The sequence below is a fragment of the Heliangelus exortis genome, chromosome 2 (genome assembly GCF_036169615.1).
Source record: "Heliangelus exortis chromosome 2, bHelExo1.hap1, whole genome shotgun sequence".
NCBI lineage: Eukaryota > Metazoa > Chordata > Aves > Apodiformes > Trochilidae > Heliangelus > Heliangelus exortis.
The window spans coordinates 67,581,333-67,605,221 of record NC_092423.1 but is presented as its reverse complement, the minus strand read 5'-3'; the positions used below and the strand labels follow the sequence as shown (position 1 = coordinate 67,605,221).

The following is a 23,889-nucleotide window of genomic DNA, read 5'->3' as shown; positions in this document are numbered from 1 at the left end:
TGAAAAACAAAGCAAAGAAACTACTTTTGATTATGACAACAAAGCTGAAAATTTGGGGGACATGAGGAGGGAGTAGAGTGGGGAAGAAAGAGGGGACGACGCGTGAGCAGGAGGACACATGCCGAGCTGTCTTCCAAGAAAGATATAATTAGATCATGCAGGGTTGTATGAAAGCAGTTTCATGTACCTACGAAAACAGCTTCCATCCCTGCGAAATAGTACAGGACTGCACAACCTTCACGAACTTCCCTAATGGTTTTTCAATTTTAACCGAGTTGAAATTGCTGAAATTTATACTCCAAAACCACATTCTTGGCTATGCATGACTTAGCTGAGAAATTTCCACATTAGCTTTCGACGTGCATCTTCGTTAAGACTGGTATTTCAGACTTATAAGTAAAGCACACAGGCTCTGTGCTGTGTTTCCACACATCACTGCGTGAACACCAATACATAAAATCCACTTCCTCCTGGTTTGCAAACTTCAGCTGCTTGCAACCAGACAGACAGATACACTGCTGTCTCCTCTATTAGTGACCTCAGGGTAAGTAGGCTGTCCCCACTATGCCCTATGCAGGGATGCAGTCCTGCTTGTACACAGTATGTGCCTGGCCCTGTTCTCCCCCAGCAGCAAAAAACTGATGCCAATAGCAGATGCATTACTGTAGCATCTCCTGCCTGCCACTGCCAAAGTAGTGCCAGGCTGCCAGCCAAGCTGCACCACACACATCTGGTTACCCTATGTCAAATCTAATGACTTTCAGTCATGCCTCACCTTTAAAAGCCCTGTCCCCAGCCTGGCATGAGGGCACAAGCAATGATGCTGCAACCACAAAACAAGCCCAAAACTTCAAATCCATCAGAAGACACAAATCAACATTGTTTCATGGACAGTAAAATGGAAGGGACTTTAAATTCAAAGTTTTGCTCAAAGTTATTCTTTAACCTATGTGATAAGCAAAAAAGACCCTCCAAACTATCCACTAAGCACTTCAGCAGAGTCCCAAGATAATTAAATGCTACCTGAAAGAATGAGATTCTACCTGAAATACTGAAAAATTTTGAAGGTTTAATCTATCCTTCAACTTTACCCTTCAGTCAGGAGCAATTAGCTCTTCTGTTCCCAGCCTTACTCTCATCACAGATTTGTTTCTTTTACCCAGTGGGACAGGCAAGAAGGAAGTTTGCTAAGTAAATAATCATCACTAATACGCTAACAATTAAAATATGATTTGCTACTCATATGACAGTCTTCTGAATACTCAACATGATTAAATCAATTTTAGTAGCACCCATATACCACCCACTTCCCCATCGCTACTTCTTTTATTTTCAGTAGCAGGAGTTCCCTTTATTCTGAGACATTTTGATCTTCTCCAGCCTCTGCCCTCCCATGATCAGTCAACTAACTTGTTCTGCAGCTGATGCAATCTACTTCACTTTTTCCAACTCCATAATGCCATCTAACATCAAAGAGTTGTGAGATACAAAATCTCGCTTGAAGCTTTCATAAACGTTACATTCATAACTTTCCAGAGAGCAAGGTTAGATACTTCATCTCTCTTTCACATCTCTGTGATGTAATTAAGTATATTTTCTGTGTAGTCTGACATCATTAGAAGCCACTCTCACCCAGCACCTTTAAACCTGTTCTTAGCTTAAGACCTGTAGCAGGGTCTGCCCATCACTAGGAATGACAGACACACTGAGAAAAGCCACTTCTGAGTGATGTCCCTCAGTTTTTTATCTTAAAATAATCTTAATCTCACCAAGGTGCATGCTGCTGGGACTGGCTTCACAACCAAACTAAATAAAAAGTTAAACGAGTTTTCAAATTGATGTTTAGAACAGGCCTAGACATTGTAAATTGAAGCCATATGTAAAAAAAACCCCAACATTTTGGATAAATATTAACCTTTGCTATCATCCAATTGTTGGAAACAAGTTAACACTTTCAGGACTGATATTTTTCAGGTTGCCAAAACCACACTTGAATAAAACTTACTGTACACATGAAGCCTTGAGACAGCTGATATGGTAAAACCTAATTTGTTCTCTTATTGGGCCTTTTTAAGGTTTGGGACAAAAACTCTGAAATGCAGAAAAAGACAACATGAGGAGGAAGTTCCTTCTCATGAGAAATACTTGATTAAAATTACCATAGATTAAAAGATCAAACACCTTAATTCTGACATGCAATTATTGCTGCTGTGACCCTGCCCTCTCATAATTTGAAGAGTAGAGCTATTATAATTCAGGCAAGAAAAAAAGGAGAGGGGAAAAAAGGAAGGCCTGGTATTAATTCAAACTTAAATAAATATTAAATGGAAGAAAGAAAGAAAGAAAGAAAAATATTTCACTTGCTTAAAAAAAAATCAAAATAAGAAACTGGTCTTTCTAGATTGTATTGTTCATGCAGACAATGCTTTACATAGCCCTGGGAGACTGAACAGGGAAATGGTCTTAGACTTTAACTTACATTCCTTATCCTCAATAATATTTGTAGGGTGGACATTGCAACATTATCTACATGCTCATGGACCTTGGTCTGGAAGCCAGGAGGAGACCAGGCAGTTCCAGAGCACTGCAAAATAACTTTAGCCAAAACTAATTCCTCCACAACTGTCTAGCAGCTGAAAACCTTTTCCAGGGACCACCCTGCTCTGCAAATAGTGTGCAAGGATAACTATAAATCACTTGCTGCTGGACAAGATGGATGTACCACTTCCCCGCATCTCACAAGTAGCATTCCTGATTCTCCTGACTTTGCTACTTGTGACTCTATATAGGCATCCCAGAAAAAAGTATCAGGATATACCTCCGTTACTTAGTCTTTTGTTCTTGTGCTTGAGTAGGACAGTCATGACCAGAACCCAAGACAGGCTGCTCTGGGGGAATTCAGCACCAGAACCGAGCACTCGGCACTGCCGCAGCACCTTCCTCTGACAGGGTTCTCTGATTCTCAAATTCTCTACAGCAAATCCCATTCCTTTCTTTCACAGCAAGATCTCAGCTTAATCAATTGCACAGTTACTGGTGGGTAACCCAGTGCTGGCCCCGCTGTGTCAAGGAAGAGTGAGAAGAGGAAGGAGTATGAAAGGGAGTGAGTAAGAGCAACAGACCCAAGCAAGGATGCCAGAGAGTGCAGAGAGGAAAGCAGGCAGAAACAAAGAGGCTGACAGGAAAAACAAAAGACAAGGTACAAAAGAGCATTGAATCCCTTTCAGCATTTTCTAAATTTAGCTGCTCACTGGAATTCATTTTGAAAGCTTTAATTTTAAGAGTTTGCACCACTACTACAGCCAAAAGTTTTTTAAGTTGAGGAAACACGTAATCCTCATGCTATTCCAGATGTTATTTGATTAAAAAATGAACACCTTCATGTTCAGCTGGCCTGCAGTCCTCATCTCAATGCTACCATCAGAACTGTCTCCAAATTAGACGCCTTCGTAAGTGCCAGTTCCTCCTCTTTGACAAACGCTTTAAGAAAAACATGAGGTCATCTTCTATAACTGCAGTCCTGGAGCTGGAGTAAGAAAAGGTAAAACTGCTAGAGCACCTTGGAAATTTGGTTTTAGACAGCCTGAACAGCTGTTAAATATACACCATAGCCTGCAACTTCTGCCACAGCATGGGCATGGTCAGTGTTTAAACTCAATGACTGAGATACAGAACATATTAGGAGTGGAAACAAAACCAAACAAATCCCCAACTATTTCAAACATCACCTCCATCCAGAAATAAAATGCAGTTGTTTGACATAAACATAGAAAATTTGGAATATTAAAGTCTCAAAAGCAAGATTCTGAGAGCTAAGAATGACTACGATATCCTAACACAGAGCTACCTTCCTGAATGATCACTATTACCACTAGTTACAAACTATTTATGGTAGGCTGAAATGACATTCCTGTATCCAATACACTTTATCTTAAGTGTGATAATAAACATTAACCCATACTAGATAAAAAACCCCAAGACTATTTGAGTTTTGCTGTCAGTATTGGTCTTAGCCCAGCCTCTTTCTTCTAGACCAATTGCTTGAAAATGTTTTGACCCATACATAACATCCCCTGCCACCCCCAAGAAGCATTATGTAGGCTGGTGATATCATCATACCTGGTTATCTCAAAGATCAACATCAAGTAATTTGCTGTTTGCAGACAACAGTTCCACACCACCAGGAAACTGCAGTTACTGTTCCCAAAACAGCTGCCTCCTTCCTCCACTCTGTGCAGCCAGAAACTATCTCCAGTGTTTTTGTGTTGTTCACCAGCTCTCTGACAACCTGGAGACTCCATCACCACCTTCAGTGTGTCTGGGCAAACCCCAGAGCAGCTGTAGCAGGACAGGCAGCCAGGTTCCCTTGCTCCCTCTCTAACAAGAATAATTCTCAAGCCTGCAAGTGCTCAGACTGGCAACTGCTGATGCTTGCAGCTAGCTTGCAGTGGGAGGGAAGAGAAAAGTAGTTTGGGATCTCTGAGGTTGCCATACAAAAAAACTCAACAAAAAATGGTAGTAGTTTGCTCTGGTCTGCCAGTTTTTCTAGATTCCTCTAATTACAGGGACTTGTTGATGCCTTCAGCATCTTCTGCATTAGGAGCAGAGAGAGTAATATTAAAGACACATCTGAAAGAAATTTAGAATACTCCTGCCCACTATGAGCATCTACCTTGCAGGTCTCTACACTTCCTTCAATATGTACAAGGGAAATAAGGACATAGAAGATAGACTAGCTCTGATTTTGCTGCTTCTGACCCAACTACTGCACTGGGCACAGTAACTCAAGGTTTTCATAGATTTGGGACTAAGAAGAGCCAGTCAGACAGGAAGCAACACCAAGACAAATCCTGGCAGTTGCAGGAAAAGAAGAGAAGCATGAGCATTTCCAAAGCCTCTTTGCAGTGACCAGCCAACTGGTGGATACACACAAATGAGTGAGACCTCCTCCCATTAGTGCCTGGAAAGGGTGGTACAGCTCTTATTTTGGGAAGGACCTTGTCAGAGTGATCCCCTTCAAATTAATTAACAACAATACTCTCAAAAATCCCATTGAAATGTACACCTATCTCCTACCCCAAGAAATGTTACCATACAAGCAACGCCAAATTTATCAGCATTGTTACCACACAGGGATTTCTTTGTTGCACCATTTTTGGCTACTTGCAGATACCCACAATAATCCCACAAAACCACTGAAGTCTAGGGCGTACATCAGCTCACAGAGCCATTTCACTTCATTAACCCAGCAGAAAACCCAGGGAAAAAAAAAAAAAAAAAAAAGTATTTTAAGAGAAAGTTCTTTATGAGGTTAGCAAATTAAATCAGCTGAAGATGTAAACAGTAGAGTGCCAGAACATCCCAGTCTGAACTGACCCAGGTTCACACCAAGACAGCACTGCTCGGTGCTTGCTGCATGGCAGCACTGACCATAGAAGATCTGGCTCTCTTGAATTAAGCTCCACTTTTCTGGAGGGGACAATTTTCTAGAGGCTCAGCCAAACTGGCATGAGAAAGATCAAGCCGTGGTAAAAAGGTGGCATGTTACTTTAGAAAGATGACTCAAACCCAATCAAGTGGGAAGCTGAGAGCCAAGAGAGAGGCACTGCAGGAAAAAAAAAAAAAAAAAAAAAAAAAAAAAAAAAAAAAAAAAAGCATCTGGAGATCTGGAGCAGAAAAGCAGCCACAACAGGAATTCCCTTGTGACTAGACATTAAATATTATTACATAATTGCTCTGGGTGAGTCAAACTCAGACTTTAACTAACCACTTGCCTCTACACCACCTCCAAGAGGTGGAATGATCTGGAAAGCTGTGGCTGCAGGCGGGTGGGATGCTGTGCCATCAGCTGCCACAATTTAATCAAGTCTCAGTCCCTGCCCATTGTCAACTTTTGGTGTCCCTGATACAGATTAGCATTAAGAACAACAAACAACCCCACCACACAGTGCAATCAAACACAGCAGACAGGTCATTCTAGTAATGGAGGGGAAAAAAAAAAGCAACCCAAACTAAAAAACAACCACATCGATCATGTAACTAAGAGCTTCCCTGAAAACTTTGCCCCAAGACTACTAAAGAAGTTGAGAGAGTTAAAATTCTGAGTCCCTGCTATGCACACACTCCACCTTCCTGCTAGGCTTCATGACTACATATGTTCAGTTGTCATTCTGTAGTTTATTGCATTAATGTTAAGAATTTGCCTAAGGCATCACTCTGTAAATGGGAAAACCGAGACCTCAAGTTTCCCCCTAGCAAAAAATGAAGAACATTTCTCAGCATTGTTCCTTTGCTTTGGACATTGGGAAGATGTACAGATCATTTAAAAGACAGACTTCTGTTTTGGGTTTTTTTTACTAGCCTTTTGCATAAAGGCTAGGTTGGGATATATCTCACAAACACCACGTGCACTCTGTTCATAGTAGTATGATAATGGTGATGATGTGATAAAGAACAGACGAAAATCCTCAAAGAATCATTTAGTGATTAAAAAGCCTCACAAATGGATTGCATAAAGGAAAGTATTTTATGTACAAACCAAGCTGAAGTCCAAGATTTATGTACCAAGTCAGAACATTAACTCAAGATGGGTGATTTAATATGGCCACTGGAAATCCCTGTGGTTAAATTATCCCTTTGACCTCTTCACTATATGTATTTCAACACTGTTAAATAATAAGCAGCACATCCTTTATTACCACTTCCAGTTCTAATGACTGGCAGCACTATAAAAAGCACCATTCCCGGTGACTCAGTCGAGGAGGTCAAAGTAATGGCAGCACCTAGCATGGCAATGCCAACCCACTCTTCAAGGAAGGTGCAAGGCCACCCCTGGCTCCAGCAAAGACTCAGAGAGAAATGGAGCTCAGCAAAGCACAGAGCAGGGCTGGAAACAGCAAGATCCCCACTTGGTTAAACCCAAGCATGACGCAGGCTGGGAGAAAATGGGCACTGGGAAAGAGAGAGCCAGGAAAGCCTGGGCAGAGAGACAACATTTCAAGGCTGAAGGATGAAGGGCACCACTAAGAGAGAGGCTATGGAAACACTGAAGCTTAATGCTGTTTAAGGACAGCCACCTGCACCTGAGGAGAAGGGGAAAGTGACGTTGCATGCACATCAGTAAAATGCAAAGCAGAAAATACACTCTGCACTAAATAACCTTAGTTGTTTCATCATTTCTGAAGATAAAGAAACAATGGAGCATTCAGCAGCTATAAGCCTGGACTGCTGAAGAACAACGGGATTTACTGGCCAAACAAAAGTGCATTTTTTATTAATATACTTTTGGATGTCTTCATGGTATTTCAATATAACCCTTGGCTACTACACATCTGAGCGTATATTAGACTAAGATTTAATAAAAGTCTATTTAGAAATATGAGAACATTGCCTAATACATTACAGAAACAAAAGTATTTTTGATGGGATTAAAAGGAGATCTGAACATCCAGCCTCCCAAATTCACCCAGGGCAGGGCTTTCTCACAAAGGACAGTGGGATGCACATAACAAGGGCCAGCAGTTACGAGAATCTCTCACAGTATCTAAGCTCCTGAGAGTTTATAAAAAAGCAACTCTGAAATAAGATACACTGATATTCTGCCTGGGTTTTTCCTCTCTTACCTCATTGGGATAAAAACAGACAGCACACCCACCCAGAAAACCCCAAAAAATAAACCAAAGCACAAACTGAGTAGGAATCCTGACCTCAAGAAAACAAGCTAATTATAATTACACGGGATTACATATCAAAGAGAAAAAGCTGCCAAATTTTTCAAAGTGAGGATACAGCAAAAATAAAAACTCCACAATGGAAAAACACAGTGTCAAAAGATTAGTGTTATTATTATTTGTTCTAATAGCAAACAAGACAGCAGGGACCACAGCTGTTTATTTATCTCTTAAAACTGAACTGCCCTATACCACAAGATCTTCCAAAGAACACTTTTATTATTATTCTTAAAGAAGCACACAAGATAGCAAACTAACTCTCCCCCAACCTTTTATGGCCAACTTGATGAGGACCTTCAGAAGATTAGAACATTTTAAAAAAGAACTTTTTTATAGTTTATACTATAAAAAAAATTGAGATTTTTAAATATTTAAGTATCAGTGTTAAACAGAAGAAAATCTGCCTCTCAAACATGAAATTTCATTATGAAATCTCCACTTCTACATCACAAACCATTCAAGTCCACCACGTACCAGAGGTTTTTTTCATGAAAGTAGCATAGCTGGGTAACTTTTTTTTCGTTTTTTTTTTGTTTTTTTTTTTTTTTTTTAAATCTATTCTGGGTTTTGAGGGCTTTGCTTTACCTGTTTTTTCCCTTGTTGAGCATACTTTCAAGGGGCACAAAGAAGAACTGAGATGATAATGATTAATACGAACACAAGCCAGCTAACCAAAGCACAATCAGGCCAGTCATCTGATTATTGCTGAGTTTCTTTCTCACAACCAAATAAACAAAGTTAATCCAAAGTACTGCTCCTAGGCAGGAAGTAGTTTTTGCTGATGTTAGGGGGTTCTTGAGATTAAGGGAACTACTTTCCTAGTTGTAAAAGTTTCATTTTGAATTTCCAAGAGCTACAGTTGCCTGAGAGTATCAGTGAGGCCCAGAGACAGCAGGGCCCAAAGCGTAAGCAAGCAAAAGCTTTCAGGTGAAAAGACGAGGCATTTTTTTGCAGGCTCTACTCAGCAAATGCGAAGTAAGAGCAGAAAGCGGCAGAACCCTCCTCACTAGAAATTTTCCACCTTAGCCATTGCATTAGGCAACACAGGAGAGAGCAGCATGCACTTTCTGCCTTTGAAATCCAACTACTTGTGTGAGACATTTCTTCTCTTATGACTCTACCAAAACTGTTATCAAGGGAGCAAGCCGAAACTAAGAAGTCAGCAAAAGTTCGTCTGCTAAGTGACCACCTCACCAGCTTCCCTAAAAAACAACCAGGTTTTCGTTTTGAACAGCTGCTTGCTTTGTTTTGTGCAAACTAGCACAAAGGTAAGTCCTATCACAGCAGGAGCTTCTTCCACAACTCTTTCCCCTCGCTAACTTGTGACATTTGTCCCCGTTGTCTTCCCCACAAACACCCGTGTCCCAAGACAGCAGGTCAGCTGCTGCCATTGCCAGGATCCCAAAAAGCCACCGAGGATTCTGTTTCAGGACATAACTTTGCAGCTGAATGCCACGAGCAGAAACCCAGGTAGAAACCCAGGTAGAAACCCACAGGACGGATATCCGATGTGACACCCGGGGAGGGAAAGGATTACTGGGATGCAGGACTCACTCCTAGCGGGAAGGTAACCCACGGGATGCCTGACATACCCGGCAGCTGCACACACGGACAGATCCGCATCGTGGTCAGCTGCTCCCCTCGGGAAAACGGGTGCCGACCGGGGCAGGGTCGAGGGGGTCCCGTGAGGGGCGGACAGCGAGAGGGGCTGCGGGAAGCCGCCTTTCTCACCTTGCTCACGACGTTTTGGACGAGGCCGGCTCTGATGCGGTAGTGCCACTCATGGCAGTCGCACTCGCTGGCGTTGCCCCCCGCAGGGGTGGGCAGCCCGGGCGGGGGGAAGATGCTGCTATTGCCGCTGCGGTTGGCGTGGCTCGGAGCCAGGGACCCGCTCCAGTTTCCCTGCCCATCCGCCTCCCGGCACCAGAAGTCGGGCTGGTCCAAGAGGAAGGAGTCCGAGAACTTGCTGAAGCCGATGAAAAGGGCCGGGACCCAGGTGAGCAGCACCAGGATCCGCTGGTATCTGCCACCCAGTCCTCCGAGGAAGGGCAGCACCGAGCCGTCGTAGTCGAGGAGCACCGGGCTGCAGGTGGCGGCGGGCGGCGGCAGCGGCACCGCTTGGATCTCGGCCCCGGCTCCGGCGGTGCTGGCGGGGCTCGGCACCGGGGGGGAGGCGGTAGCCCCCCCCGCGGCTCCCGGCACCGAGCCGTTCTCCTCCGGCAGCGGCCGGCCCCCGCCGCCCGCCTCACGGCGCCGGTCTATCGCCATCCAGCCGCCCGGGGGGGGTCACATAGGGGGAAGGTGGGTCTGGGGCAGCCCCGGCTCCCGCACGAGTCCTTCCTTCCTTCCTTCCTTTTTTCCCTCCCTCTCTTCCACACACCTGGCGACGTTATCTATTGCACACACGCTCCCAAACGGACCCGTCAGGAGACGGATGGGGGTGGGGAGGGAAGGAGAGAAGGGAGGAAGGAGAGGGGCGAATAAAAGGGGAGGCACCGAGCGAGCCCCGCGCTCGCTCCCTTCCTCACCCGCACCCTGCGGCCACGAACCGCTGCAGCTGCCGGCGGTGCCCCCCCTCCCCTCGCCTGTGCGTCAAGCTGCACTCACCCCAGCTCTCCCTTCCCCCCTCCGAGAGGCACCGCCGAAAATAAAGAGAAGGATCCAGCCGGATCCGAACATGCAATGGGCCAAAAGAGAGGCAGGGAAGAAAGGGAGAGAGGATAGAAAAAGAGAGAAAAGAAAAAAAAGAGACACACTCACACACAAAAAAAAATCCCAACACCCTGCGAACCAAACCCTGCAACAACAAACCAAGCAAAACCGGTGCAGCAAGGCTCTACGAACACGCCTCCTCTCCCGGTTTTGGTGAGGAGGAGGAGGAGGTGGAGGAGGAGGAGGGAAGGCAAAGGAAGGAGAAGAAAATAACAGCTCCCGACGCGGCTTCCCCGCTTCCCGCACAGCTAAGGTTCCCCCCCCGGCCGCGGCAGCAGCGGCGGCGGCAGCCCCCAGCACCCCCCGGCCAGCCCCCCGCAAACCCCCGTCCCGCACATCTGCCTCTACAGCAAGGGGCCCCGCCGGACCCTCCGCGGCCCAGGCTGCGGGGACCGCCGCCGCCGTGTGCTTCCCGCGGCAGCCCGCTCGCCGAGACGAGCCGCCGGCCGCACCTCCCTCCAGAGGCGAACAGCCCTCCCGGCTACTCGCCCTCCGCCTCCCGGCAGCCCCCACCTGCCGGTCCGGTCCGGCCCCGCCACCGCCCCCCGCTCCACCCCCGCGGTGCCGGGCGGCCGCACCTACTCCCGCCGCGCCGCCGGCCCGGCCCAGCCCGGTCCGGCCCGGCCCCCCTGCAGAGAGCCGCCGCCGCTGGGGGCGGGACGGGGCGGAGCTGGGAGGGCGCGGGGCGGCCCCGCAAGGCCTCGGCACCGCCCCAAGGTCGCGCTGGGCGCCGGTGCAGGTAGGGCGGCGGGGCGGGAAGGGTGAGGGCCCGGCGAAGGGCGTGCCCTGGCTGTCATTTCCTTACTATCAATTATTTACTCGGTATCGCTCAATAATGCACTGCGGCTGCAGCTGGCTGGGCTGGAGGAGCACCGGCACCGGGGGGCCGAACCGCAGGAGCTGTCTGGGTGGCTTGAAGAGGGAAGGCTGGAGCGAGCACAGACCTGCAGGGAAGGACCGAAAGTCGAAGGGGGCATTTGTGAGATCTGGGAGCAGTGGGAGAAGACATACCTGCGTTGCTTCAGTCAGCCTGTCAAATTAGTACATGCTTTAAAACGTAGTAACCGGATTAGACCTGACATTAATTGTAAAATTAATTGCAAGATAGACAGCTCAAATTTGTGAAGGTTATTTTTATGGTAAGCTAAATTTACTTCAGCATGTAAGTGCCTCAGACTATTTTCATCATGGAGCATTACTGAACCGTGTGGTTATTTTTTCCTTTGGAAGAAAGGAAAGAGAGACAGCAGATCAATATACTCTTGTACACATGAACGTGGCTAGTGAGCAGAAAATACTTGTTTGCATTAGAAGAGGGCTGGCATCATTACAAAATATAAGTTGAAGAGCAAGCTCTTGGTGGATTTTTATTTGCTTGATCTCTCTGTAAGAGAGTTACTCTACAGCATTAACTCCTTAGATCTTCCTCCCTTTAGCTCCTTTTCTTACATGAGACACTAATAGTCCTGGACCCCTTTAAAGGGTTTCCCCTAGTCCTGCTCTGAGGGATCCCCAGTCCCCAAGCGACCCTGCAGCTTCCACGAGCTTGTCCTCCTGCCCAATTTGAATGTTCCTTGCTGAAACATGGATCTGGTGCTTCCTGCCCAGGAGCCCCCTCTCTCTGTTCCTGTGTTATAGTGCTATTTTACATCTTATGGTTGTTATGGCCCCATGCCATGTTTCCTTTATCCTGACCAGCTGCAATTTGCCCACCTCCCTTGCTCTCCTCTCAGCCACCAGTTGCCCCCAGCCCTTTTCTGGTTTTCCCTCCATCTGCTGCCTGCAGCATGAGCATTGCCCCAGCCTCTGTGTGTGCAGGGGGTTAACTCTGCCTGCAAAACCAGCTCTTCTTGTTGCTTTGCAGTCACCTTCTGTGCTTTCCAAGCAATTTCTTAGGATTATTTTAAATTCTTATTTCATCCCTCACTGTACTTGGAGTTGCTCCCAGATTAGTGCCATCTCTGAAGGCTGCTAATGAAACTTCCCAGGACAGATTTCTTTGGAAATGCATCTATAATCCCCCCCTTTGTCTGTAAACCACTGACAACCTCTGTTTCTACGATTTTTTACCCACTGTCCAATTTTTTCACGTAAACCGAACTCCCTCATTTATGAACGACCTTGCAGAACCAAACCAAGGCACAGGTGAATGCAGCCCTTGCTCCTTCTTTCCATAACAAGATCTGTTCCTCTGTTGGCCAAGGCAATTTGGCTGCCTTTGCAAATTTCTTTTTGACGTGTCCATATTAATAGCTGCTTCTCTCTTTGTTTCCCACTGTCTGTTTACAAATGATGTATCTATTTGTATTGGGTGCTCTCTGGAAAAAAATTATGTCTGGCTGGTTTATTTATTTATTTTTTCATTTGTTTATTTTAAAATGTCCTGATTAAAGATAGGCACCACTTTTGCCCTTTTCCTTTAGCAGGGTCCTTATAAGGCCACCCGGAGCTCTCAAACACTCGTGTTTCCAACTTTGTTTGAGCCATGCCCTTCAGTATCCTCGTGTGAAATCCATCCAGCCCATTGGTTTAAACACCTCCAAGTTACCTAAATACTCCTGTAACTCTTTCTGTTTCAATCTGAGCTCAAACATCCTTCCCTTATCATGAGTACATTAACCGCCTGATCATGAGTGACCTCTTCTAGCTAAGACTGGTGCAAAAAAGGCATGAGACACTCTGAGCCTTCTCAGCACCAGTCAATACTTTCTCTGATGAGTAATCCACTTGCTTTTGACTTCCTCTTACTGCTGATGTACTTACTGAATGATTTCTTGTTACTTGCAATGCTCTTGCTAGTTAAATTTTATTTGTTGTATTGGCTTTTCTGTGTTTGTCCCTGTGCTTTTGATAAGTGATACTTCTGCATTTACTCCATGGAAACATGAACTACTTTCTCCATGCTTCTTTTTCATGTTGTGAGCTCACAGTTTAGCCCCACTGGCTGCTTCCTACCCTTCCCAGATTTCTTCTTCAATCGGATCATTTAGGACAGGTCTTCTAGAAACTCCCAGCTACTACTCTTTTTTCCCACAAAGGGTAAAAGGCTTTGGCATTGCCTGAGGTTGGCAGGAAGAGATAGAAAAAGGAAGGGGACTTTGGGAATGGAGGTCTGAAGTTGAAATTTGGCAGAAAGAGAAGTTTGACTGAAGAAAGCAAAGAACTGAAAACCTGGAAGAGATGGGAGGGAAAAGAACCCTTAGAGAAAGAGGTTAGGCATACCATGAACAAGTAGATCTGGAGAAACAGAATACAGTCATATAGTGTCATGAAAAGCCCATAACAAGAGGCAGGCACACTTACTCAAGCTGGTCAAGCATTTTCATCCCAAATGCTGCTTCTGGGCTGCTCCTATATCTTGAAATTTCATTTGGAACTGAAAATTTTCAAAGGTAACATAATCCCAAGAGTTACATATTTTTACATAGTAGAATTCCTACCACCCTTGAAACAGTGATCCTTGAGAGACTGTTTCTGACTACAGGAAAGTTGAGGACAAAAAAGATAAATTTTGTGTGGAATAAGTACCACTGAAACAAAACCTTGTGGGAAAATATCTTTCAAATAACATATTCTTGTGAAAATTGGTTTTGGCTTGAATGAAGAAATGAGAAAGAATTGAAATGACTATTTTAGCTGCATGGTGGAGCCTACATGTGGGTAAATGCTGGAGGTTACAGAAGCAAGCCTCTGTCTCCATTGCAAGGCTTCATGAGATGCTACATTTTGCAATCAAGCATGGATTCTTTGACAGTGCTTCTGAATTCAGTGACAAGACATAGGACCTTTGGAGTGCCTCTGTGCTAGAAGACAAATAAAATACCATTTAAATGAGTTGCATTCAAGAACAGAATGAATAAATGTCTTTTTGCTTATTTTTTTCCATGTTCCCTGAGTTATATTGAATAAATTGCATACCATTGTAACAAATGCCCTCAACTTTTAGGGGAGGAGGAATAGGAAAGACGGCTTTGATCTCCAGTGTCATCCCTGCCATAATGCAGAGCAGCTTCCGAGCTGGCACAACACAGCAGCAGTGGAAACCAGTGAACTTTTCCCCTTTGCAGAGCAAGCCTCCTGTTGCAGGATGAGCATCCTGTCTGTTGGCACCCCACAGCAGCTCAGAGGACTTGAAGCCAGGACCCAGAGCATTTTAATCATGTTTACAGAGAGGAGAGGAAAAAAAAAATAAAAATCAAGCTTCCTTAGCCTTGATGTTAACATTCCCAGATTCTTGGAAGGCCAGCCACAGTACTTCGAAAAGTTCCTGGGTTTTTTGCAGAATTTGCAACAACTTCATTCTTCATAGTAACAGCCAGAGCTATATTTTATTGTTTTATGGGATGTGCTTTTGGTTGCTTTTTTTGTCTAAAGGAATGCTGTACTGTAGAGATGACATTATGACTGAAATAAACCAAAGTTACTTGGTACAAAGATTAAAAAATTATAGTGATTATAGGTGATTATATAGTGATATAGGTGATTAAAAAAATCACCTATTTATATAATGGAGAAAAGCCCTGTGTCTTCATAGGATTGTAGAATAACTCAAGTTGGAAGGGATCAGGAGTTCTCTAGTCCCATCTGCACTCAAAGCAGGAGTAGCTATGGGGTCAGGTCAGGATATGCAGGGCTTAGTCCTCATGCTATAGGGTATTATTCAGTTTAGGAGGGACAGGTCAGTACTGTGAAAGCTGAATGCAGGATAAGAGAGAGGAATGAGCTGAAAATGATGAAAGGGATAAGCCACTGAAAAGTCTATAAACATTTCAGAGAATTCTCCTCCGATCTCGGTTGAACCAAAAACTCTTGACTTCCACTATTCTTCCAAAGTCCACAAACATTATCGAAACTCACAGGCAAAATATTCTGTTCCTTCCTGATGTGTGTTCAAACAGAAGGTGACAACCTGTTACTTGTGTCATTAACTCTGCTGGAAGAGGTCTGTACCCCATACAGGAAGGGATGTAGCAGCAGAAAGGTTCCCATCCCCTGTCTTTTAGGAAAGTGAGCATTATGGGGTGGAACATGGGTGGCTTCATTTATTATAATAAAAAACAGAGAAAATTATTCGTACACTAGCTATTGGAGAAAATCATAGATCCTCCAGACTCAAACAACCTGACATTGGTAAATACTTTAACTAAGATTGCTTGGGAAATATTAATTTGTGCCCCAAATCTTGCTCACATGCATTCTGATACAACTAATTAACAGTGCATTATGATACAACCTAGAATTACATGATTCTGTACAATTTTTGTTGCACATTTCCTGTCTCATTCAGTAAAAAAAAAAAAAAAAAAAAAAATTAAAAAAAAAAAAAAGACAACCACTTGAGAAGCCCTGACTCTCAGCAGGGCTTAGGCACTTAAAATACCTTTGACAATCTAGGGCTTAATGCAGAGCTATTCAATATTTTGTTTTTCTCTTTGTTCAGTATGGGGCCCCATAACTTATTTATTGCACTATCTTCAAACACTGCTCTCAAGAACTAATGGTTAATATTGTCATGGGTGTCTTTATAATTCTCCCCTATGAAGTATCCAAGTTTTTCACAAATATTAATACATTTATTGAAATAGTGTCTCCATAAGGGGAAGGTTTATTACCTCCTTTTCATATTAGGAAACTCAGAGGAAAATACATTAAGGTGAAAACAATCAAGTTTTAGGTACTTTCAGCTCTGAGTAGTTTAGCATGGTTCAGCATATTGTATTTTCAAAGCACAGCTCCTGTTGGCAACCGTAAATGTGCAGTGCTGCTGTAAATTGGATTCCAGAGTTTCTAGGTGTGTACTCATGAACTGAACAAATGCAAGTGAAGCATCATATGATGCTTTGGGGAAGAGACAGAGGACTGACATCACTCTTGGGCAAAATGAGGATAAAGCACTTGATTAATTAAAAAGTCAAACTAGGTAAGATAGTTAGAGCCAGTTAGCATGAATTTGAGGAAAATAAACTTTGTCACACCACCTTTTGATTTAAATGAAGTTATGAATTTGATTAATAAAAATAATGATACTGATTTAGAAAATTTGTGATTGTACAGTAAGAAAGATAAACCTAAACTAGTTCTACCCTAGCTTGTTCCAGGTTGTGAACAGATGTTTTCCAGACAAAGCTGTGCCACCAGAAGAATTTGCCTCCATCTGCTGCTTGTTACCATTTCCTTGCTAGAAAATAGTTCCTTTGCAAGCTGCCTGCAGACCAGTTTCTGCATCCACCCCCTCCTTTACAGTGGGATAAATCAGTTAAGTTCATGCAGATCAGCAACTGAAATTGCTCAAGTTTTCCCGATAATTTTTCTTAAGAGGTGTTCAGGAGCTCACTCATCCACTTCCATACCTGTCAGCAGCCAACCAGCTGAGTTTCTACATTATGATTTTAATTCCCTGGAGAAGCAGTGACACCTCCCAACTCTCCTTCCAGTCTCCAACCTACTTTGTGATTCACCTGCCTGCAACAATAAGGTGACCCACATGTGGAGCAGGTCCATCCTGTTTCACTGAGTAAGGCAAGCCCTCTGTGGAAAAAACAGCAAGTAGTCATGTAATTATGAGGCTTTTTTCACTGTACATACACAAATATTACACACTCTGTATAAAACACCTGTATATTATGTGGACACACACACACAGAGGCCAAATTAGATTTACTTGAGCTACTTTACCTTGTGTAATTTCTGACTTTCAAGTGCTTAATTTTGCATTCTTCGTGGTGGTTTAACATAGGGCTTTTTCTCTGTGCATATACATTCAAACAATGCAAAAAACTAATGAGTGCTTACACAAGACAAGTTCTAGAGTGTGTATAATTTTTTAGACAAAGATTGTTTGAATGCCTTAATGAAGCATAGTGAAATTAAGTATGAAATAAGTCCAGTGGCTTTTTATTTTAAACAGATCTTCAAATACTAGAATTAAATAAATTAAAATAAATGAACAATTAAATGAAAGAAGCTTTGAGTCAGATTCCTGCTTTGAAAGACCAAAGTCTCTAACATAATTCATTTTGCATCCCTTGGTCATAAGATGGCAACTGAACATCTGAAGTTGAAAAATCACTTAGTGCATGTATGTATATATTTTCTGCATCCTCCTCTAAGGCTGCTGACAGAGTCTACATAGAAATACTGAGAGTGGAATAGTAATAGTTCAGGAGCAAGATGGGTGCATTTTTTCACCTATAATAGGAATCACAACCTTCTACATGCAGACACTTGTTAGCACTTTATTGTATAACTCAATTTCTAAAGGGAAAGTAAAAACAAAACAGCACCTAGGATTCCTTGGGGATTATAAAAGAAAAGAAATCAGGACTCTGTGAGGGAACTCAGTGACTCAGAGTGCAGCCCTCAGACAGATAAATTACACTTTGCAGACTCACTGTGCCAGCACGTGCATATACTACAAACAAATATAAGGATAGCAACTCAAAGCCCAATTGCCTCAAATGTATGAATCACTAACTTCCAACTTTGCAATACCTAACTGGAATACTTAATATAAATTAAACCTATAATCATGAACCTTATTTGCACACGAAATATCGCCCTTTGATTTTTTTTTCTTTACACCTGGATAAAAGACATTCTTGATGGGGAGTGTTTTTTTCCATGCCTGTGTCTATATTGCATATGCAAGCTCAGAGACACCGACAGTTTTCCCATGACTGTTCTTACATGAGCTGGGAGTGAACTCCGAGGTACAGCAGCAAGACTTGAGTGTCTCCTGTCTTTCAGCACAGGCCCAGACTGGATGTTACCTGTGAGGATGCTGAGAAGGGGCAAAGTCTTAATTAAACTCCAACTATTTATATATTACCTGGAACCCACTCTGCTTGTACCATGGAAGTCCTGCTTGCAGCTGGACTAGATGATCACTATAGGTGCCTTCCAACTATTACTGGGGTACTCTGCACAGATGTTGCTAAATTTTATCTGCATAAGTGCAACCCTGGATACCCTGCGGATGCCCATCCACAGGGAATGCTTGCACCAGTGGCTCACAATTCAGATCGTGGTTCTCATGATTAAATCCTTTTAAAAATTTCAAGGAGAGGAGCATATTCTTTATTCCTTGCATACAAGACAAACATTACAGTGCTCACATGGTTTAAGAGGGGAAATAAGAGCATTAATTAGTTCAGGTTGGAGAAAAAGCATTTTGATTTTGCTCAAGAAAGTTGTTACAAAGAAAAAATAATGGTCTTAAAAACTAAAGGGAAAGAAAGAGGTTGGGGAGAAAAAATTGTAACACAGTATTTAATGGGTTAGGGGGTTTTGTGTTTTCTATCAGCATCTGAAAATTTGAGAGATAAGAGGCTTGCACTGTTAGAGTTAAATAGGCTGTAGTTACTTGGAACTCGGGCCAGCTTGTGCAAACACAGCTCTGCAGTTCAGTCGGTCTGGCAGACTTTGTCTTTCCAGGCATAACCACCGATTTATACCTTACCCTACAAAGGTCAAAACTCCCTTTCCAGAAAGTTAGTAATGTTGTCATGAGCTGTTAGTCTCTACCCTGGAAATACCAAGGTCTTTAATAAGTTATTTATTTATTTTCAGCCTGAATTTATCAGCCCAAAATCAAGGAGTCCATGGACTTCTTAATCTAAATAAAAAAGAGAGAAAAAAAGAGCAGAGGAGATAGGTGGGTCCCTTCAGTCATCCAAAGGGCTCAGCATTTTAAACAATATGAAAATACAGAATACAATCAGAAAACTCATGTTCCTCTGAAGCTGGAGACATCTAGTTAGAAACATTTTGCTGGGAGGAAAAAGCTGCCAGCAGCAGCCAGAGAACCAGCAAAAATGCTACAAGGGAGGAGTCAGTTGGAAATAAACACCTAGCTTGAGGAAGATCAGCTTTTAATAAAAAATAATTTTAAAAAATATCAGGCTTTAAAGCAAGAGAAAACAGTAAATTCTAAACAATATTGTGAAGAAAGAAACCTGCTATAGGATGATGGGGCAAAGGGAAATTGTACTTTCACCCATCCAAGGCTTCTATTTGTGTTAAGAGAAAAAAAGAAGAGGGGACCATTGATGGGCAGCTTTTGCTGTGGCCTTTCCCTTCTTCCCCCTACCCACTCAGCTGATCCATGGACAGTCAGCCAGCAGAGGAGACAATACCAATGGCCTCAAATAGCAAAGAGGAGACTGGTTTTTGCTATACAACCTATCTTCTCAAGCAAACATTTTTTTTCAGACAAGCCAAAGGTTCAGCTGTCTTCCTCAGGAAGATATCAGCTGGGCAACAAGTTTAAAGTTGCTAGCATTTATAACACAAAGAAGGCTGTACTGGTGACTGTATATTTTGTAAATTGCTTATACTTGTGACCATGTCATTAGAGAACATCAAAGGCTTCCACATGTTTGTTAGCAATGAGATAGGCAGTGAGCCAAAATCTACCTTGGCAAAAGCCTCCTGTGTGGTGCAGCTGATCCTCCCTGCCAGCTGTCTTAGGCAGGACACTCCTTATCTCCAGTTTCTTTCCACAGGGATCAAGTGTTCCTGGCTGTTTGGATTTTGACAAAAGTCTATGTATGATTATCAGGTTTAATACTATTCCTGGGTTTTAGGCAGGGGGGAGATTGTTTGGCTAGTTTCACAATGGTGTTAAGCTATTTGTGATCTCCTTACTCAGTGACAAAGAATTATTCTAAGTAGGCACCTCACTGTCTCCTGCTTATTTACTCATCTTACCCCGTTCAGCTTCTCTTCTGCCATGCATCTTTGTGAGTAAGAACCCAGTGGTAAGAGGTGAAGACATATTTATATAATTATGCAGCAATTCTCTGTTAACCTCTCCCAATTATTTTTAAAAGCATGTTGCTATGGGAAAGTAATACTGAAGTCAGTTACTTTAAATTTTTTGGTTTAGATACTTAAACTAATCCTTCTAGCATTTTCGATTTTAAGGACAAACTTTTGTCCAGTTAATGAACACAGATTTAAAGTATGTTGTTCGTTCTGCTGGGAAGGAAGCATCCTACCCACTCCTCCAAGACCTCAGACAAAATCAGTGCAGTGCTTAATGAGCATTACCACATATTAAAAAAGGAAGAATACTGCAGATAGTAAGCTTTGAAGTTTAGGACATGGTTTCTTCTTCTCACTTCATTAGAAGCTGATAAAGTAGGAATGGGACAGAGCTAATAATTACTTCCTTTAGAAACCTGAATAGAGGAACAGAGTCCAAGTTGGATGAAGTTCAGAGGCTGTTGCTTTCTTTAAGTGAATTCACCTAAAATTTCTGTGAGCTTTAGATCAGTGTTTTCTTTTCCTTGTCACTGCATGAAGTGTAAACTTCTGACCTGTGACTGACACCAGGCATCTCTATTCCTTCCATTTTTAGGGTTGGCTTCTACTAACATGGAAAACATTAGTGTCAGCTTTACCTTCTTGCAAAACAGTCAGCATTTGAGTTGGCTGAACAAAAAATATTTTGGAATGGACCTCAGCAACCTCCTGCAAATTGATAGCCGGCTTGCAGCAGGCAAAGCTGAGTCACCAGTTGTGCAGGGTGGAGATCCAACTGATACATCTGTAGCATATTTTGCATTGCCAGTGTAACCAGTGTTGTGAAGTTCTGAAAGTTTAGAATAGATTTGAAGAGCCTCTGGATTTTCATCAGATTCAGTGCATTACAAATGCACTGAGGAGGTGAATTTAGGTATCTACTCTGTAAGGTTTGGGTATTTGGGCTCCCCTGTTCTGTGAGTTGTCCTGGGAAATTTCCAGTTTTCCAGAGGGAAGGAAATTCTGGGTACATCCAGGTTCATACACCAGACCACTGAAGAAAACAAATGATTCACTTTCCTTTATCAACACATCTGTTCCTTGCATGGTTTGTGATATGGTTTTGATGAAGTCTATGGTGTTTGCAACTTTCTTTTTATAGCCAGTCCAATATCACATGGAAATGTAAGCTCTTCTTGGGATGGGAGTATAAAGATTGTATTGCCAATTTGACTGTACTGAACTTATGAACCTCCTTCAGCTTCCCACATCAAGTATAGTGCTTCAAAATTTTCAGTTAAGTGCTTAGTTGCTGGCAGGCTGGTTTACTGGGCAGAGGGGAACAAACTATGTAACACTTTACATTCCATGTCTCAAAAGGTAGCCTCTCCTGTAAACATGTAATTGAGTTCTGTTTTCAGGTTTTATCAACATGTTCAAGAGTGTTCCCTGGGTAAACACTTTCTGCAACAGTTTCCTTGTGTGCCAAATTCCCAGCTTACAGCCTTCTCTGACAGCCTGACTGCAAAGTCTGCTGCAGACTGCCATTTCAGAAGCTGCATCATAGTATTTTTCTCAATAATTGGTAAGTCTTAGTTTAAGCAGGAATAATATAGATCCTGTAACCACATTCTATAACCCAGTGAACGCTCCAGGAGCATTCATACTGTTACCTACATACAGCCAGCACAGAACCACTTGTACTTTGTTAAAAAGTACTCTAATTTTTGCCCACCGTAGTTTAGTCCATTTTTAAATATATAATTTTTTTATTCTCTTGTGGTTTTAAAAGCCAAGATTTCCATTATCTCATTTCAAAGAAATGAGGCTGAGTATTTGTTGTGACTCCTTGAAACACCAGGGTCAGAATCTGCTTGCACACAAAGCAGCTGAACAGAGTTTCCATGCTACATTTGCACTTAAGGATGCATTTTCACCTTACAGAATATCACAGAATCGGCTGGGTTGGAAAGAACCTCTGAGATCATCAAGTCCCACCCTTAATCCACTACCACCGTGGTTACCAGACCATGGCACTGAGTGCCACATCCAGGCTCTTTCTAAATATCTCCAGGGATGGAGAATCCACCACCTCCTTGGGCAGCCCATTCCAATGTCTGATCACCCTCTCTGTAAAGAATTTCTTCCTAATATCCAACCTAAACCTCCCCCGACACAACTTGAGACTGTGCCCTCTTGTCTTACTGGTAGCTGCCTGGGAGAAGAGACTGACACCCCCCCCTGGCTACACCCTCCTTTCAGGGAGTTGAAGAGAGTGATGAGGTCTCCCCTGAGACTCTTCCAGACTAAATCTTTTTCAGTATAATGGCTTGGCAGTATGAGGTTTTTGGTTTTGCAAGATTGTGTACATTGCTTAACATTTCTAGCATTACCATTTTCCTTTTTCTTCCAGGAATTCAGAATGCTTAATACATCACTGACTTTCATTGTTCACTTTGAAGAACCTCATCAGTTTTGTGGGAATATACAAAAGCCCAACACATCCAGAATTTGTTTCAAGCATATTTTCCCCTCAGAAAAAAAAAAAAAAAAAAAAAAAAAAAAAAAGGGGGGGTGGGGTCAGAAGCTGTGTAAAGGCTTTTTATGGGCATTTAGTTATAAGTAATTTGCACCTGAAAACTGGAGTTAGAGAAACAAAAATCTGCTGTGACTGGGAATGACTTGTAATTAAAATAACTATTGAAAAAATATCAAACCAGAGCAAACAGAAAGAAAAGCCATGTTTTCCTGAGCTATAGGAGTAGAAAAGCACAAATTCTCACTGATGAAGTGCCTCAAAATACCAAAACAGGAAATTGTCATTTCATTGTAATCACTGGACAATCTACCTCAACATTCCAGCATCTAGTTTAAATGTAATATAGATGCCTGAAGGTACAAGCCTATTATACCTCTGCAGCCAAGGAAAGGAGTTGGATATCTCTAGAGAGCAATGCAGAGCACACAAAGCCACATGCCTCACATCAGTTGTTCTATGGTTATCCACAATAATCCATTTTAATCACAGTGATGGGCTCAAGAGGTGGGCACATGCAAGATGCAAGAGGTTTAAAAAGGCCAAGTGCAAAGTCTTGCAGCTGTGTCAGAGATATCCCAAGCACAAATACAGGCTGGGCAGAGAATGTATTGAGAGCAACACTGAGGAAAGGAACCTGTAGGGTTTGGTTGGTGAGAAGCTCAACATCTGCTGTCAGTGTGTGCTTGCAGCCCAGAAAGTCAACCCTATCCTGGGCTGCATCAAAAGCAGTTTGGCCAGCAGGTCAAGGGAGGTGATTCTCCCCTTCTACTCTGCTCTTCCAAGACCCCATCTGGAGTACTGTGTCCAGTTCTGGAGCTGCTACACAAAAAGGACCTGAAGCTGTTGGAGAGAGTCTAGATGAGGGCCAAAAAGATGACCAGAGGGCTGTAGCTCCTCTTGTATGAAGCCAAGCTGAGAGAGTTGTGGTTGTTTAGCCTGGAAAAGCGAAGGCTCCAGGCAGACCTTACAGCAGCCTACATTCAGGTACTCCTGAAGGGGCCCACAAGAAAGCTGGGAGGGACTTTTTACAAGGGCATGGAGTGTTATGATGAGGTGTAACAGTTTAAAACTGGAAGAGGGTAGATTCAGGTTAGACACTAGGAAGAAATTCTTTAGTGTGAGGGTGGTGAGACACTGGCACAGGTTGCCCAGGGAAGCTGTGAC

The 23,889-nt window shown here is 43.1% G+C and overlaps 2 protein-coding genes across 3 annotated transcripts in view; one reads left to right on the top strand and one right to left on the bottom strand.

Annotated features, from left to right (window-relative positions):
• SLC22A23 (solute carrier family 22 member 23) overlaps positions 1-10,489 on the bottom strand; it is a 113,356-nt gene extending 102,867 nt beyond the window's left edge. The window contains exon 1 of one of the 2 annotated variants that reach the window (XM_071736529.1): positions 9,462-10,489. In XM_071736529.1, the coding sequence (XP_071592630.1) occupies positions 9,462-9,998 (537 nt within the window). In that variant the 5' untranslated portion in view covers positions 9,999-10,489. The remainder of the gene's footprint in view (positions 1-9,461) is intronic. The other variant, XM_071736530.1, reaches the window with a different exon arrangement.
• Positions 10,165-11,794, top strand: LOC139792922 (uncharacterized). The gene is made up of 3 exons (XM_071736893.1): positions 10,165-10,321; positions 10,604-11,181; positions 11,295-11,794. The coding sequence occupies exons 1-3, from the start codon at positions 10,165-10,167 to the stop codon at positions 11,565-11,567; spliced, it is 1,008 nt and encodes a 335-aa protein (XP_071592994.1). The 3' UTR covers positions 11,568-11,794.
• The last annotated feature ends 12,095 nt before the right edge of the window (positions 11,795-23,889 follow it).